General features: G+C 40.8%; 1 protein-coding gene across 3 annotated transcripts in view; it reads right to left on the reverse strand.

Moving 5' to 3' along the window:
• The window catches only part of DSP (desmoplakin), a 49823-nt gene that overhangs the window by 31242 nt on the left and 2965 nt on the right, over window positions 1-15616 (reverse strand). For all 3 annotated transcript variants that reach the window (XM_073332093.2, XM_073332094.2, XM_073332095.2), the window contains exons 2-4: window positions 6341-6443; window positions 4114-4262; window positions 2974-3148 (exon numbers count right to left, since the gene is read on the reverse strand). In XM_073332093.2, the coding sequence (XP_073188194.2) occupies window positions 2974-3148; window positions 4114-4262; window positions 6341-6443 (427 nt within the window). The remainder of the gene's footprint in view (window positions 1-2973; window positions 3149-4113; window positions 4263-6340; window positions 6444-15616) is intronic.

Below are 15616 nucleotides of genomic sequence, written 5' to 3' on the forward strand. Positions count from 1 at the left end.
ATTGTTTAGCATAAGTAGTTAGCACATATGGTAAGGGACCATTCAAGACAGAGTGGCTTATTGGTAGGGCCCTACCAAATTATCAGTCCATTTTGGTCAATTTCACAGTCATCCGATTTTAAAAATCGTAAATTTCATGATTTCAGCTATTTAACTCTGAAATTTCACTGTGTAATTGCAGGGGTCCTGACCCAAAAAGGAGTTGGGGGGAAAGGGGGAATCACAAGGTTATTATAGCCAAGGTTGCAGTACTCCTACCCTTACTTCTGCCTTCGGAGCTGGGCAGCTGGAGAGCGGTGGCTGGGAGCCCAGCTCTGAAGGCAGAGCTGCGGCCAGCAGCAGCGCAGAAGTAAAGATGGCACGGTATGGTATTGCCTCTCTTACTTCTGTGCTGCTGCTGGTGGGGAGCTGCCTTCCGAGCCACTCTCCATTTGCCCACCTTTGAAGGCAGGGCAGAAGTAAGGGTGGCAATAGCGTGACCCCCCTCAAATAACCTCGCAACCCCCCACTGCAATTCCCTTTTGGGTCAGGACCCCCAGTTTGAGAAATGCTGGTCTCCTCACGATAGCTGTATAGTATCGGGTAAAAGCACACAAAAGACCCAGATTTCATGGGAGGAGACCAGATTTCACGGTCCGTGACGCATTTTTCATGGCCGTGAATTTGGTGGGGCCTTACCAATTGGTAACATTTCTATTTGGGAAGCTTGCAATGTTGAGGGAAAATCTCTAGAAACATTCTTTGAAAAACGTTGAACCCAGGCAAAAGCTGACAGCAAGGATCACAATTCCTTGTTTTAATATTTTTAAATACCAAAGTCCATTAAATCCATTACAAGGATGATCAAAATCTTTATGCTTCCAACTGTAAAAACACAGCCAAATCACTTTTTTTGATACTTGGCTTCTTCTATATTATATATAGAGATTTGGTTCCACGCTGATAATTACCAGATATTATCTCAGTCCGAGAGAGATATCGATATGTATATACGTAGTGTCTGTGCATACAAATATATACCCATATCACTCTTGGGCGGAGATCACATCAGGTAATTATTAGTCTGGAACCAAATCGCTATGACTCAGCATTGCAATACAATTACTACTACAGTACCTGTTATCCTGAGCCACACCCATGGTTAGGCAGAGCTGGAAAGATTCCAACAAAGGAAGCCATTTTCTACAGTCAGCCATCTAGAAGTTACACAGGACTTTGACCCTTTTCATTTCAGCTAAAGCCCAAAGTGTTTGAAGCAGCAGCAACCGTATGTGATTGCCTGTGTGTAAATAAGGGGTGGCTGAATTCCAGCTCACTGCCCCTCTGTTCACCATGGAAAGTCAGTTGGGATATTTAGCATCTGATTCTCCTACCAACAAACCACCATGAAAGAAAAATAAAGCATAGGCAGAAAGCAGCAGCTGCTGTGAATGATTTCCCATGTATCATATTACTAGGGGAAACATGACCTTGGTCCTGTAGCTAGGCTCTGCATAATAGATCCTAGACTCCAGGGGAGTGAAATACAGTATGTATTGTGCAGTACAGGGAGCAGGGAAGAGTTCAAAACTAATGTGAACTGTCAAACAAAAAAAAGTGCTAAGGGGCCAAATGATGGCCGCCCCAGCCTGGGTAAGCTAAGGGAACTGGCATGGGGAGTGAACCCCCTTCTTCCTCTACAGCTTCTATGCAGGATGCAGCCAGAAAGCCTGTGCTCCCTGTACACAGGTAAGCCTGTCTGAATGGGGTGTCCCGTGTTAAGTACGATGGCTGGTGGGTGAGCTCTGGTCTTCACACTGGCTTGAAGCTGGAAGTCCCCGCGTGCAAGCTACACCATTTCCTAAACTGTAACAAGGGCTAGCAGTGAGTGTGCTCCTCCCACAGCATGTTTGGAGGAATCATACCTACTCCTGGCCTCTGCAGGCACAATGCTAGTGCATCTCCACTTCCCCACCCACCCCGACAACATGCCTCTGTCTGTGTACTAGAGCTATTACAGAACCCACGGCACTGGAGAGTGACTGGTATTCACACAGGTGTGAAGGATTGAAGGGTGTGTGCAAGAAGCTTATCTTTCCTCATGTGGTTTGCAAAAAAGCCACCTGGCAAACACTAAACAGAAGCTAGGAAGAGGGGGCCGTAGCCGTAAGTATTATCATAAAAGCAGATTAAATAGTTCTTGGTTTTGGAAAAGAAAGATAGAAATCCAAATTTCAAGGCTGGATTGGTGCAAATTCCAATTGCAGCCATTTTCTCCCACACCTCCCACCATCCAGATAATGGGTGCACTCAAAGGGATATATCAAGTCATAAAAATAGGGTAACCACCTCATCAGCACAGAACCAGACTATGGGGTTATAACAGGTGTTTTTAGCAACTTGTGTACACAGCTACCTGGTTATACAGACAAATGTGAATATTGCACATGCAGCCGGGGTACATTTTGAACATTTGTTACATCTGAAATGTTGCTATTTAGGGAATCATTTTTGAAAACTTAGTCCTCTAACTAGCAATGCTATTTTCCTACTCTAGCTGGGATGTAGATACAGGAGTGGGGTACTAGCTACAGCATACTGGCCAAAAGGATAAAACCATGGCAGATGGTCTTCACTGGACAGTGGGTAAATACGGTACAAATCAGAGGCATTGAGGTATATGTGAAGGCAAAAAGGCAGGCAGGCAGAGTGCAAATGCTGAGCACTAATCTGAAATAAATAAATAGTTATACCATCTGGGAGCCACCTTTTCTCCCTGTTACATAGGGTTCTAGATCCTAGTCTTTATTTCAATGAAAATACATATATATAATGAACTGCAATTAAAAGAAAAAGAAAGACGAGACAACGCAACATTGTCTCACAAGTGGTTTTTAAAATGTTTTGATGATTCCCACAACACCACTGAGTGTGAAGTGAGGTTCAATGCTACACCATTTTTGACTACCCTATTTGTGCTTAGGATAGATTTACCTTCTGCTGCCTCATCCAGCCCAAACATTCACTGGTGATGCGTTTGGTGTACTCATCCCAGCCTGAGCCGCTCTGAGAGGAATAGCAGCCACCACCCTTAGAGCTGGCCCTCCGGACACGAGGACCACTGATGGCTTTATAAAGGGCACGCATTTGCTCTTGAAGCTGAAGAAGCCTGAAAAGGGAAAGGAAATAGTTAGCATAAACCAGGAAAATAACCAGAAAAGATGTAAATAAAGCAATTCCCATCTCCTACTGAACCAGTAAGTGTGCAAGAAAATCCCCCAAATGAGCCGATTGAGGAACAGAACCTTGACAAAAATCTCAGAATAGCAACTGAGACATATATCATAAGAAGTATAATGCTACCAGGCCCATTGAGTGGTATTGCCCTGCCCTAGCATGAAGGGAACTGGAGTTTAGTTCTATCTTCTGATCTCTTGCTTTTCTGGCAGCAGGAACTGTGAGCATTTCAGAGGCAGCAAATTTGTGTCTGGTGAGAAGGACAGTCAGTCCCGGATATCACTCCTTACTCGTTCCTCTGACTGAATGGGGAGTGACGACGACAGGTTCAGAAGGAAATCCTTGCAATCCTCAAATGAAGGATCATTACTGTAGGTCAAACAGACAGAGCTAAATCCTGTTTGCTAACGCTTCACACTAAAAAAACCGCAGTGGTGTCCACATGCAGCAGCAAGTCTCATATACATACACGGAAAGTAATTATTTCTGCTGGCCTCTGCTGCAGAAATGCCTGTGTACACAGCACACAAATCTCATGAAAGCTATCTTTTCTGACAGCTTAGGTGGCTTGGTTTTCCCCCAGCTTTATATGCACAAGGTGTGACACAATTCACATACAAAGAGGAATAAAATGGTATGTGCTTTCATGTGCCAAAGATTCCGTACTATAAGGACAGCATGCTGGACCAGATTCTGATCTCAGTTACAGCATAAAAGCAGGGTAATTTCACCGACTTCAGTGGAGTTACTCCAGATTTACACTTTTGTGTAAACAAGATCACAATCATTTGTCCCATTGCTAGTTGGGTTTTTAAAGCTCTGAAGGCATAATGAGAAGGCTGTTTATTTACAATGTGATGGGACCACATTCCTCTTGTAATTCACCAATGGCAGTACCTTTTCTGATACAAATCACAGGGCTGGCCCATTTGCCTCATCTCTCTGATCAGTCCATCGAGGATATCCATATTTTCATTAGTCTGCGCAAAACATTCTTCCAGTTCTCTGTTCCTGCTTATTTGAATGCCATCCCCATATTTCAATTCCTAAAAGAAACAGAAGAAAAAAAAATCATAAATTGTACAAATTCCAGCTCAGTAATTTATTTACAGAGAGACAATGCTTTGATCTGTTATCAGGAGCAATTACATTTAAAAGGTATGACACACTGCACTCAGACAGCTGGTGAACTTTTTGCTTTCAGTTCTGTCAACAATCAATAAATAAGAAATTAATATTAATGAACATTATGATTTGAAATGTGACTATTTCGGAATTCCTTCTGAATCTCCTCTTCTGTGATTATACTTTTAAATAATAATTAATGTCTCTGTTTTTGTTTTATTTCCCACTATACCAAAATGCCAGCAGTGAAGATACAAATCAAATCCTTCCAAAAAATAAATTATAGGCTCTTAGTACACATAGCTTGGGTTTCCTTGAATCCAGCATTGGTACCACCATACTAACCCTCAAAATGAAAAATGTCTCCATACTTGTCCACAATGATCACATTTCCCACGTTGTTGTGTTAAGAACTGTGCCTAAGTCCATTGACAATTTCACTGAAAAGACTTGGATGCGTATGGTCTTTATAAACACCAGAGATGAAATCCTAGCTTCATGGAAGTCAATGGCAAAACTCCCATTTACCTAAATAGAGCCAATATTTCACCCCAGGAATCAAATCCCAATAACCTTATGGAGGGATGCTTTGCACTTTCAAGGGAGTAATAAGTAAGTGCTGTGCCCCAGTGGGAATTGCTAGACATTGTCCTGATTCAAGCGAAATACCTTCTGAAAATCACAGAATGCACTCACCCTCCATGGGGCCAGTGCTATTAACTTGGGATAGAGCAAGGATAGGCCATGGCCAGCCCCTCTCACATTCCTCCCTACCAACTTGTGGAGGCCGACACTAATTGCTACCTCAGAGGCACAAACCAGAATGCGGACAGCTGCTGCACAAGGGATAAAGGATCCCTGACCTGTCTCCCTACTTGTGCACCTACATGGGACCAGTCACAATTGAACATGCATTTTTTCCCCTCCACCTTTAGGCAGGCAAAATTCTTATGGACTTCACACTCTTTGGCCCCAAAAGAACAAAAATTAAACAGTGCAACAAGTGGCACAGAGCCAGAACGAAGCACTTCTTTGTTTTAACTCCACTGAAATAATATTCGGTGAAAGAGACAGTATTTGCTTTGGCACTGACATTTCCAAAAGCATGGACACATGTGCAACGACTCAGAAAAGGAAACAAAACTCTGAACCAGAGAGTTCATTCCTGGAAGAGATTAGTGCCCCCAACGGGCCCTAAAATGTAAATTTAATTACATCCTCTGCAGAGATTGTGGGTTTAATTCAGATCTCCGTGACCTCAATCTCATCATCTGCTCAGCATCCTGAATTCCCTTTGATTTCAATCAGAGTTCAGGGTGCTCAACACCTGGCAGGACCGAACCCAGTTACTCCAGTGTAAATCCAGAATAACTCCACTGCACATCACTGACCAACTCTGCATTTACACTGGGGGAGAGCAGAACTGGAATGGATACATTTAAGAAGAGACAGCTAAGGGGACCTCAGCCTAGTTTTATACCCTTCCTTACCAGTCAAGATATAGCAGTTTTGCACAGGGCTCAAATTCAGGGCAACTGCAGCTCAGAACACTTTGCTGAACAAATACAGCAAAGTTTGGGGGAGCATATAAGTGGCCACGCCATTTAGGGGGATGGTTTGCCCTGACAGTGGTCTCAGTCGAACATTGAAAATTAAAGCTGGTGTGATTAATGTTCCATGGCAATTTTCACAGAAAGTGTGTTCCTTTTTCTTAATCAGAAAATCTTGGAATTAATTTTTTTTTCTAATCAGCTCTAATGAAAAGTCAATCGGAAGTGAAAGGTACATGTTTCAAGAGTGAGATCTGAAAAGGATACATAGTATTTCAGGACAATAGACAAAAGGCAAGCTTTCCTTTGCAGAACAAGTGAAAGGATCAGTGAGAAGAGGGAAAGTGGGATTTCAACTTTGAACCAAAGTTAATTGTGTGAAAGTTCTGAAGTACCATTACCTACAGTGTTAATATTCATTTAGGATAAGCAAAATAAAGGGGACTCACAGGCTGCACTATAAGTTCAGCACGCATCAGGCAATCCGCACAATTCTGCAAAAGATCCTGAATGGTGTTCTGACGTCTTGACATGGTACCGGTACCATTTTGACTGGGAGGGAAAAAGAGGAATAGTAGAATGAAATTTGAAGTACGAATTAGGTTTTAATTTAAATACATTTTTCAAAGGAAGTAAGAAATTCATATTCCCAACAATTAAGGACAGTGATGTGAAACAATAAATTTAGTCAGACTTCCCAGAGATCAATATGCTGCATCTGCCCCTCCTATTTTATCCTGCAGTGAAGTCAGAATGCTGACTCTGCAACATCATAACAATCTCTGTGGGAACAGGCTGTAATTCTAGAAGCACAGGCTTGATGACAACTTAAAGGTAGGACCAAGCAGAAGGGAGGAGCTGGCACCTGGTAAAGGAGAAAGTTCTTATTCTAGCACAGATCTGTGACCGTAGCAGGGGAACATACCCATCATACAAGAGTAACAAATTCCTTAAATTCTTCATAGTCTATACCAAATAGTAGCACATAAATCTGTATACATTATGAGCCTGATCCTGAACTTTGGAGTGCAAAAGGAATGCAGGATCGGGCCTTCTACACTCTCCTATGGAACAGCATATATTAGAGCTAGGAAGATGTGTGTCACAACTGCCTGTGTGAAGTATTATTGAATTTAACGTAATCATGAGGCTAGGTGCATCAAGTATCCTTGTATCAGAGGTAATATTTGAAGCTACCACAATGTCTTAAAGGCATTACAGTAAGGGAACTGTATGAGCACTTGTTCTACCAAATAATAATAGTAATAAAAAAAATTCAGGGCTCTAAGCAAAAACCTGCTACTAGATTTATCTGAGGTGTTAAATATGGGTGCCCAAGTTAAGCAGATGGGTCAGAGTGGAATTCCTTTTCGGGTGATTATTTGCATATGATCTACTGTATATTGCCATTCACCTATAGATCACATGACCAGATAGTGCCCATGTACAGGTTTTTTTTTTGTCAGTATTTGCCTATCTTTCGATTCAGCCACCAAAGCGAAGCAGTGGTAGTTGAACATGGGTGAGGTGCTTCAAACTGGGAACCACCCCTTGCAGATGGAATCACAGCTCCCAGACAAACTCAGACTGTTCCTAGGTTTATATTTCCAACATATCCTGCCACTGAAAAAGAAATAAACGACTGCCAGGAGATGGTAAGAAACGTATATGCTTCCTGTACTAACCCAGCTCTCTGTGTACCATGCTCACTGTATATAGAATTTTCCCATTACAAATTGCTAAAGACCCAAATCTTCATCCCAAGTAATTCCACTGACATCTAATGAGCGAGAACATCCTCTGAAGTCAACAGGAATCTTTCCATTGGACTTTGGATTAGGCCCTATAACAACAGGTTTTCAGAACTGGGCCTTAAGATACTAACTCTAAGGATACAGGCCTGGATTCTCCTCTGCTTTGTGCCACCAGCACAAAAAGGCCCTAAATCCTTTGCTGTAGCTGGACACACGAGGATCACTCTAGCGCAGGAAAATCCTTTAGTGGTGAAGAGCTGCTGTAACGGCTCCTATTGCACCTACCTCCCTGCAGCTAGCCAAGGAGGGGTGGTTGGGGCAAAGAGGTACGATTGGGGCTTCTCTGTGCCCCAGCAATAAGCATCTGCTGGAACAGCCAATGGCAGCCAGCACAATTCAGAGCAGTGCCTAAACTGCTTTAGGTTATTCCAGGAGACCAGAACTGGAGTACAAACAACCCAAGACTGGAGAAGCACAAAGGTGACATAAAGCTAACTTTCCACGCTACAGCATGCACTGCTCGGCAGCAGCACAGGATCTGGGCCATATGCACTCCTGGGTATTTCAAACCAGACTGAAGAAAAGCCAAACAGCATGGACTCGATTTTAACCCAAGCTCCTTTTCTACAGCCATAATTCTTTGTGGGCTCAGCTGATGTCTTTGGATCTCCAAGTACCTGTCTCCCCCTAAAATCTACATTACAACAATTGCACCTGCAATTATTTGCACTCAAAAGACAAAACATAAAAAGGGAGGATTCTTGTTAAGTGGCCTACATTTTTCAAGTTTTGGTTTTTTGTTTTTTTTTTAAACTAGCATATAAGAACAGTATTTTTGCCTACTGATTTTTAGGTGCCCTCTCTGAAAGTAAAATGCCTTACATTCACAGGAGTTTTAATGTAAGGACCAGATCTTCAGCTGGGGCTAAGGAGCATAGCTTCTTTGACTTCAGTGGAGCTCTGTGGATTCATACCAACTGAGGTAAGGCACAAAGAATGTATGCAAATTCCAAATGGTCCATTATGTCAGTCTAATTATCTCCAAAGATGATGAAGAAAATCCTTTCCAAATAAACCAACCTACTACAACCATTTAAAAGACTGAAGAACAAGTATAAATCCAGGAAGTCTACACGTATGTGTGCATTAACTGTGGCATGCACTGACTAGAGAAAAAGATCCCTGTATCTGAAAGTACGAGCTTCTGTACTTCAGCATCAGTTTCACTTTAAAAATTTAGAAAGACTAACTCCAGAAATAAAAACTTTGCTTTGGTGAAGTGCAACAAAAATAGCTCTGCATAGAATCGCCAGGCAGGTGTAGCTATTTGGTGCAACAGCCCCAGCTGGTGTAAGACAGGGTAGCTCCAAGAAGTTAATGGAGCTATGCCGATTTACACTAGCCAAGGAGCTGGCCTTTGCAGAGGATTTTTCTGCACAAACATGCACTCACATTCAAAAATGTCCCTCCTGTTTTAAAACTAAAAGAATATGGAAGTGAACTTTCAACTGAGAACTTGTTAGAAATATTAGCTAATATAATGCCTAAACCCACTTTGATTGACACAGAAACTCTACAACAGTGGCAGCAAGCAAATCTAACCGGTTGTTGAAATGTATACCACCTCTTATGATATCAAGGATTAAATATCACTATGATTTTTCATCAACATGTTGCAATCTCTTACATTAGTACACCATAATATTTTTCACTGTCTAGAACTGTAAAGTACTTTATAAGCAATACAGGGTAGCATTTTCAAAAAACCATCAGCCATGACCTAACTCTTTGCTCCTACTTAAGTTAGAGGAGTTTATTCCTGTTGAAGTCAATGGTAAAACTCCTCTTGACTTCAATAGGAACAGTTAGGACAAGGCTGCATTCCTTCGAAAATCCCAATCATGCTGCCTAGCAATCATATAGCCAATCTTGTGATGGAGGCAACAGACAAGTGGATGAACAGCTGGGAAGAGAAGCTTGGGCCAGAGAAATCAGGGCAAAATCCCACTTCTTGTAAAATGTGATATGACATCTTTAATATTCATGCATGGAAGACAGAACCTTGATTTTTAAAGGCTCATCCAAATGACCAATACACTCCGCACACAACTCCATTTATCCGATGCCTCCGATGAAGTGAGCTGTAGCTCACGAAAGCTTATGCTCAAATAAATTTGTTAGTCTCCAAGGTACCACAAGTCCTCCTTTTCTTTTTGCGGATACGGACAAACACGGCTGCTCCTCAAACTCCATTTATGTTCCTCACAAGGATGTAGGATCTAGTTAACCCTGATGTGATTCAAACCAAGCGAGCTGCTACAGAAGCATCATTTTGACACACACATCTTCAGAGACTGTTTGAGATGAAACAGACTTCCAGATATGAAAATAAAGGATTGTTGTTGTTATTTTGTACTGAGATAGCACACAGAGTCCCCAGTTAGGGATCAAGGTCCCGTTCCACGAGACATTGTACACACACACAGTACGAAGATGGTCCTTATCACATATGGAGTCATTCTTTCACTTAGTCTAGATGAACCTGTGATTCACAATGTCAAAATCAAATAACCTGTCTATTTAGATAGAGGGAAAAATCAGAGATGAGGTCTTTTGTCTGGACTTCCAAAACAAGAGTGCACTGACTTTTACTAAATATGCATTTGGGACCGGATTCACCATTCCATTATTCTAGTTTTACATTGTTTAAGTTAATGGAAACCCATGGAATTACACTGGCATAAGAACAGAGTCTGGCAATGGCGAATCAGGCCTTAGGTCTAGAATGATTTATAAATCCATATTTTTAATTACATCTCAAAGCCTTAAAGAAGAATATTTATTCTGATGCGAATTCATGACTTCCAAAAGCATGTTATTAAAATATCCTAAAGCAGCAAAGGAGCATTTTGCGCTTTTATGTAAAAGTATTGTGTATAGCAAAACAATTTGATTTGGGGGCAGAGATGCAGCTTTTAAAACATAGGGCAGGGTTGTGTATTTTGCAAAAAGTCTAGCAAGTACCATTCCAGGAGGAGCACCAGAAGGGAATGAGGCAGAATCCCTCAAAGTTCTCCTTGTGCATTGAAGGCATACACTTTGCTCCATTCATTAGGATCATCACTACTACATTAGTCCTTGGTTCTCCATGAGGAAGCAAGGCCGCAGCTCCTCAGGGATTGCTGTTGTGATCCTTGCTTTGTTCAGGAGCAGGAGATTTCATGAGCAGCTCCCCACACCCACAGAAGGGTGGGTCTCAATCTGGTCCTAACTAATTATCCTTAGATTTTAAACCATGTTTTCAATTGTGCACGTACAGGACCTCCCACACCCAATCCTATATATGCCTGTTAACTAGCAACAATCCTCACAACTCCCAGGGGAGGAAAAAAGAAAACATTACTTTTTAAATGAGAAAGAGACACTTTCCCAAGGCCACGCAAGGAGTCAGCAACAGAGCTGCACTAAGCAAGAACTCGCTTACAGTTCTGAGCCTCTTCTCCAGCATCCAGTGTTGCTCATTGTTAGTGTTATTAGAAACATTTAAATAGTCTAAAGATTTCTTACATTATAGGTTTTGAAAAGAAGTGATTTCTCCTTTGTAAACACTTAAGCCCTGATCCTCAAGTGCAGCTGAGCTATTCTCAGTACAGAACCCAAGGGGTCAGCAGCACAGAAGGGATGCAAAAAGGCCAAACCTGTGTGTAAAAGGCTACACATCAAAGGGCCAACGACACCTAAAGAAGGCATTCAATGGTTGGCCCCCCAGAGAAACAATTTTTCCTGTTTTCACAATTAAAACAAGTTTTTAAAATGATCTTTATGCTCAGGTTCAAAGACCCAAGCAATTGCTATATGCAACAAGCCAACACTTGAGAAAAAAAAAATCATGTTTTTTTTTCCCCACTCTCTCAAACTTGTCTGAACAAGCAACAGATTCATCAAGGTATTATTTGATATGCTCACTCAGCAGTGGTTAATAAAAACCTGAACTGGATTCTAAATTCTAAGAGCAAGTGATGTATACATCATTGTTTAAACAACTGCTGAACAGCTTTATATTTGCTGCCTGCTAGTCACAGGTGGTCCTGAACTTGGACACAAAAGCACTCCAATCAAATACTAACAAAAGCTGTAACCTGTGTGTTATAAATTTTATATGCTCACAGAAAAATACAAATGAGAGATATTTTGAAGAGGAGCATATAAAAAAGTAGCTACATATCTAGTCACAATATTCAAACAGATGTAACCAAAAATTAAAATACCATAAAACAAGATTTGTTTCCCAAGGCGAATGCATGAAAAATCAGGAATATTATAACTGAGTTTTCAATATATCACTTTTGTTACAAATGCTCATTTTGCATATTGAAGCCTCACCAAACAGACTCATCTTGTGAGGTGCTGAACAACTTCTGAGAGATGGTAAGCATCCTCCACTCAAGAGAAGTTGAGGGAGCACAGCTCAGGAGGCTCAGTACCTTACAGGATTAAGAGCTTTATCTAGCAATAGAAAGACAGACTTGGGTGAAATCCTGGCTCCAGTGAAGTCAATGGAAAAATTCCCACTGACTTCAATGGACCCAGGATTTCACCCAAGTTGCAGACCTTACGTATGCAAAACTCCCACTGACTTCAATGGGAGTTTCTTCACTGTTAAAACATACAGGATTAAGCCTTAGAAACAACAACATCTTCTTAAACACACTATTTATCTGCTAAGTAGAATATGCTTCACTAACATTTACCCACATAACTTTGTCTTTCCCATTCTTAAATCTCAAGGAGCATGGAATTGGGCCCAAAGGCTGTAGCTTAGTGTGCAGATCCAGGAAATATACTTCTTCTAGCAGAAGCCTCATTTGAAAGAGAGGCCAACACAGCTACAACTACACTAAATACATCACTTGAAAAAGGCTTCTTTCCTAGGAAGACAGCTTGTAAGGAAGTGGTCTCACCCACTCTCCTGTAAAGAGCGAGTTATGAAAAGTGACAACTTGTTTTTCTTCCTTATTTCCCAAACAATTCCCAATTGCCCACCCTATTTCTTGCTGTGGGTTTTCTTTTGCTGACCTACAGACAGTAATTAGCTTTGTTAGTTTGATGTGCACTTGGCAAATTGATAGAAAGCAAAGAACACAATCGTCTGATCTTTTTATTGGTCACAGCAACGGCCCACCTCACTCACAGCTTGAGACTGTGAAGGGGTAGCAATATTATCAGTGAAGGGGAAGCAATCTTATCAGTGTATAGCAAATGCCCTGTAAACCACAGCAATGCTCGATAGGCAGGAACAAAGGAAACTCCAGACTTTTCTTCCCAGTGTACTGTTTGTTATTCTGCCAGACCCTACAAGTTACTTCAGGTCTGGTATGTGGATTTCTCACTCCCTTGCAACTTGCTGGGCGTGTGAGCTACAGTACTTTCAAAATAGCTCATGTATTTAAGTGAATTTGGATTTGTAGCCAAGTATTATCTGCCTGATAATTAGCTATAGAGTGAACTTTTATCTGATCTTCGAAATGACAAGTGAAATTGCAGAATTTGACACTGTCTTTTTTTCCCTTCATAGTATATTGGATTTTATCCCTAGATAGCAAAGGGTTAGATAGTCAATTGCCCGATGAACTGGCAACTGGTGAGAAGTTTTGTCAAACAGTATCTACATTCAGGACTCAAGCTCATCCAGAGTTCCCAGGCCAGCAGAAGCTGGGAATACAGCAGAGACAGCATACTCAGCCCTAAGGGTAGGGAGTGCCTAACACTGCTCTGTGAGTAAGATGTTACTCAATGCAAATAAGAGGGGGAGGGGTGTAGTCCCCAAAGCAGCAGGATGAGGCCCCAAATGTAACCCTACTGATTTTAAGATTAAGCTACAGTAGCTTTTGCATTTTAAAAAAATCCCAGTTTTGGAGGTTTAACATCTCCACTGAAATCTGGCATACAAACTGCCAGCCTGAATGCCATTTATAAGATTGATTGAATAGATTATGGCCCCGATCCTGCAGACCTGCTACAGGCAGAACTCTCAATTTCAATGGGAGCTCTGCAAACAGCACAGCTGCAGGATCAGGTGCTAATTATTTTCTAGTTATACAGTAATAAAAATGTCCTTATATCTTTTGGACACATCCCAGCTAAACACCTAACTGATTTTAGAAACATCAACCTTTGCAAAGAATTATTCCTCAGACTGGGGTAAAGATGTTCAATGTTTTGAAGAGAAAAGTTTCAAACATTTTGGACAAATGCATTTCATCTCTCTGTTTATAACATTAATTTCTCATTCACACAAAGGTGCTGGAACTACGGGTGCTGCCGCACCCCCTGGTTAGAAGTGGTTTCCATTATATCCAGGGTTTACAGTTTGGTTCAATGGCTCTCAGCACCCCCACTGTACAAACTGTTCCAGCACCCCTGCATTCACATGAAGTTTTGACACGAAATCTTACGAAAATGGGACCAAATCTAAAGGACTAGGGTTCCATGGGGAGATCTCCCAATGGAGTCAAGAGGATTTTTAGTCTGAACTCCTGGCAAGATTTGGCCTTGTCAGTAAAAAGATGAAAACAAAGGATAGGCTGTCAAGAAGAAATGAAAGGATGTTGATGCTAGACCTTTAACAACAGCACTCTCAATCAAGTCCAGATTGAAATGTTATACCACTATTAAAAAAATAAAGAAAAGCTTAATTAAAATGAGTGTTAAACAAAAATAAATTAAAGGAACCTCATATCTGTCAATTATTCTGGTTCAAATCAGGAGAAATTTAGGAATAATTCCAATGAAGCCAAAGTAGTTACACTGGGGTAAAACCCATAAAGGACAGACTAGAGTAGAGGAGGAGTGTATTCTTCCATTAATTTACATTTATAGCTTATATTAAATGTTATTAATTGGATTTGTGGGTGAGCTCTTGATGGCAGAATAAAGCCTTAAGAATGTAACACAGCCTGTGTATCTCGGAGTTAAAGTACAGGAGATCTCCATCAAAGGATTCCACAACTGAGTGATGCTACACACCACTGGTAAAACATCGTATTATTACAGTTATACAGCAATTTAGAGTTCAAACATGAGTAGGTTTTATAATTTATATTATTACAATATGTGTAATAGTAATATATTGGTTTGTAATAACAATTAATTATCTTTAATTATGACGTGAGGGCACCTTATCAGAAATAAACTAAACTAAGAACCAGAAGATTGGGCATCTAATTCACAATAAACAAACATGTAATGTTTGCTGTTGTGTGGCCCACTAATAAAGGATTGTATGTACTTAAGCAGAGTTGCAAGTTGCAAAATGTATTTTATGGAGGTACTTGATTCAATACAGTTTGTTTATACTCGTCTAGTTCCTTTCACGCATTCCTGGGAAGAAATGAGACAATGTGCCATCAAAAAAATCACAGGGTCAAATTCTACTGTAAGTCAGGGTTGCACCATTGTATAGCCAAAGAACTCAGCTGAAGTCAATAACTTTAATAGAGGTACTCCAGATTTACCAAAGTATAATTGAGAGCAGGATTTGATTTAGATGGTTTATCTTTCATGCAGGCAATATCAATGTATGACTGAAGTAAAATATATATGCTACTTTTCAGCCATGTGAATCACGAACCAAAGGGATTAACCGAAAAGCTCTTTTCTATATACACCTTGACCAGACTACTAATATTTGGTAGGGCCAAGTTCTAGCCCATAGTTTCTCAAAGTCTTCAGTAAATCAGAATTTGACAACTAGGACCAAGTCTCACAAACTGAACTATGTAGAGAAATCCTTCTTGGGAGTACAGGGGTCTAATCTGATGAAATCCATTACAGGGTCATGGCCTTAGATTGTAATGGCTGGCAGAGATTAGAAACAAATGCAGAATTAATAAAAAACGATTTCACAATTTATGGTCTGGTCTACATATAAAAAGTTTTACTGGCATGACGTTGTCAGTAAGAGCTGTAATT

The sequence above is a fragment of the Lepidochelys kempii genome, chromosome 2 (assembly GCF_965140285.1).
Source record: "Lepidochelys kempii isolate rLepKem1 chromosome 2, rLepKem1.hap1, whole genome shotgun sequence".
NCBI lineage: Eukaryota > Metazoa > Chordata > Testudines > Cheloniidae > Lepidochelys > Lepidochelys kempii.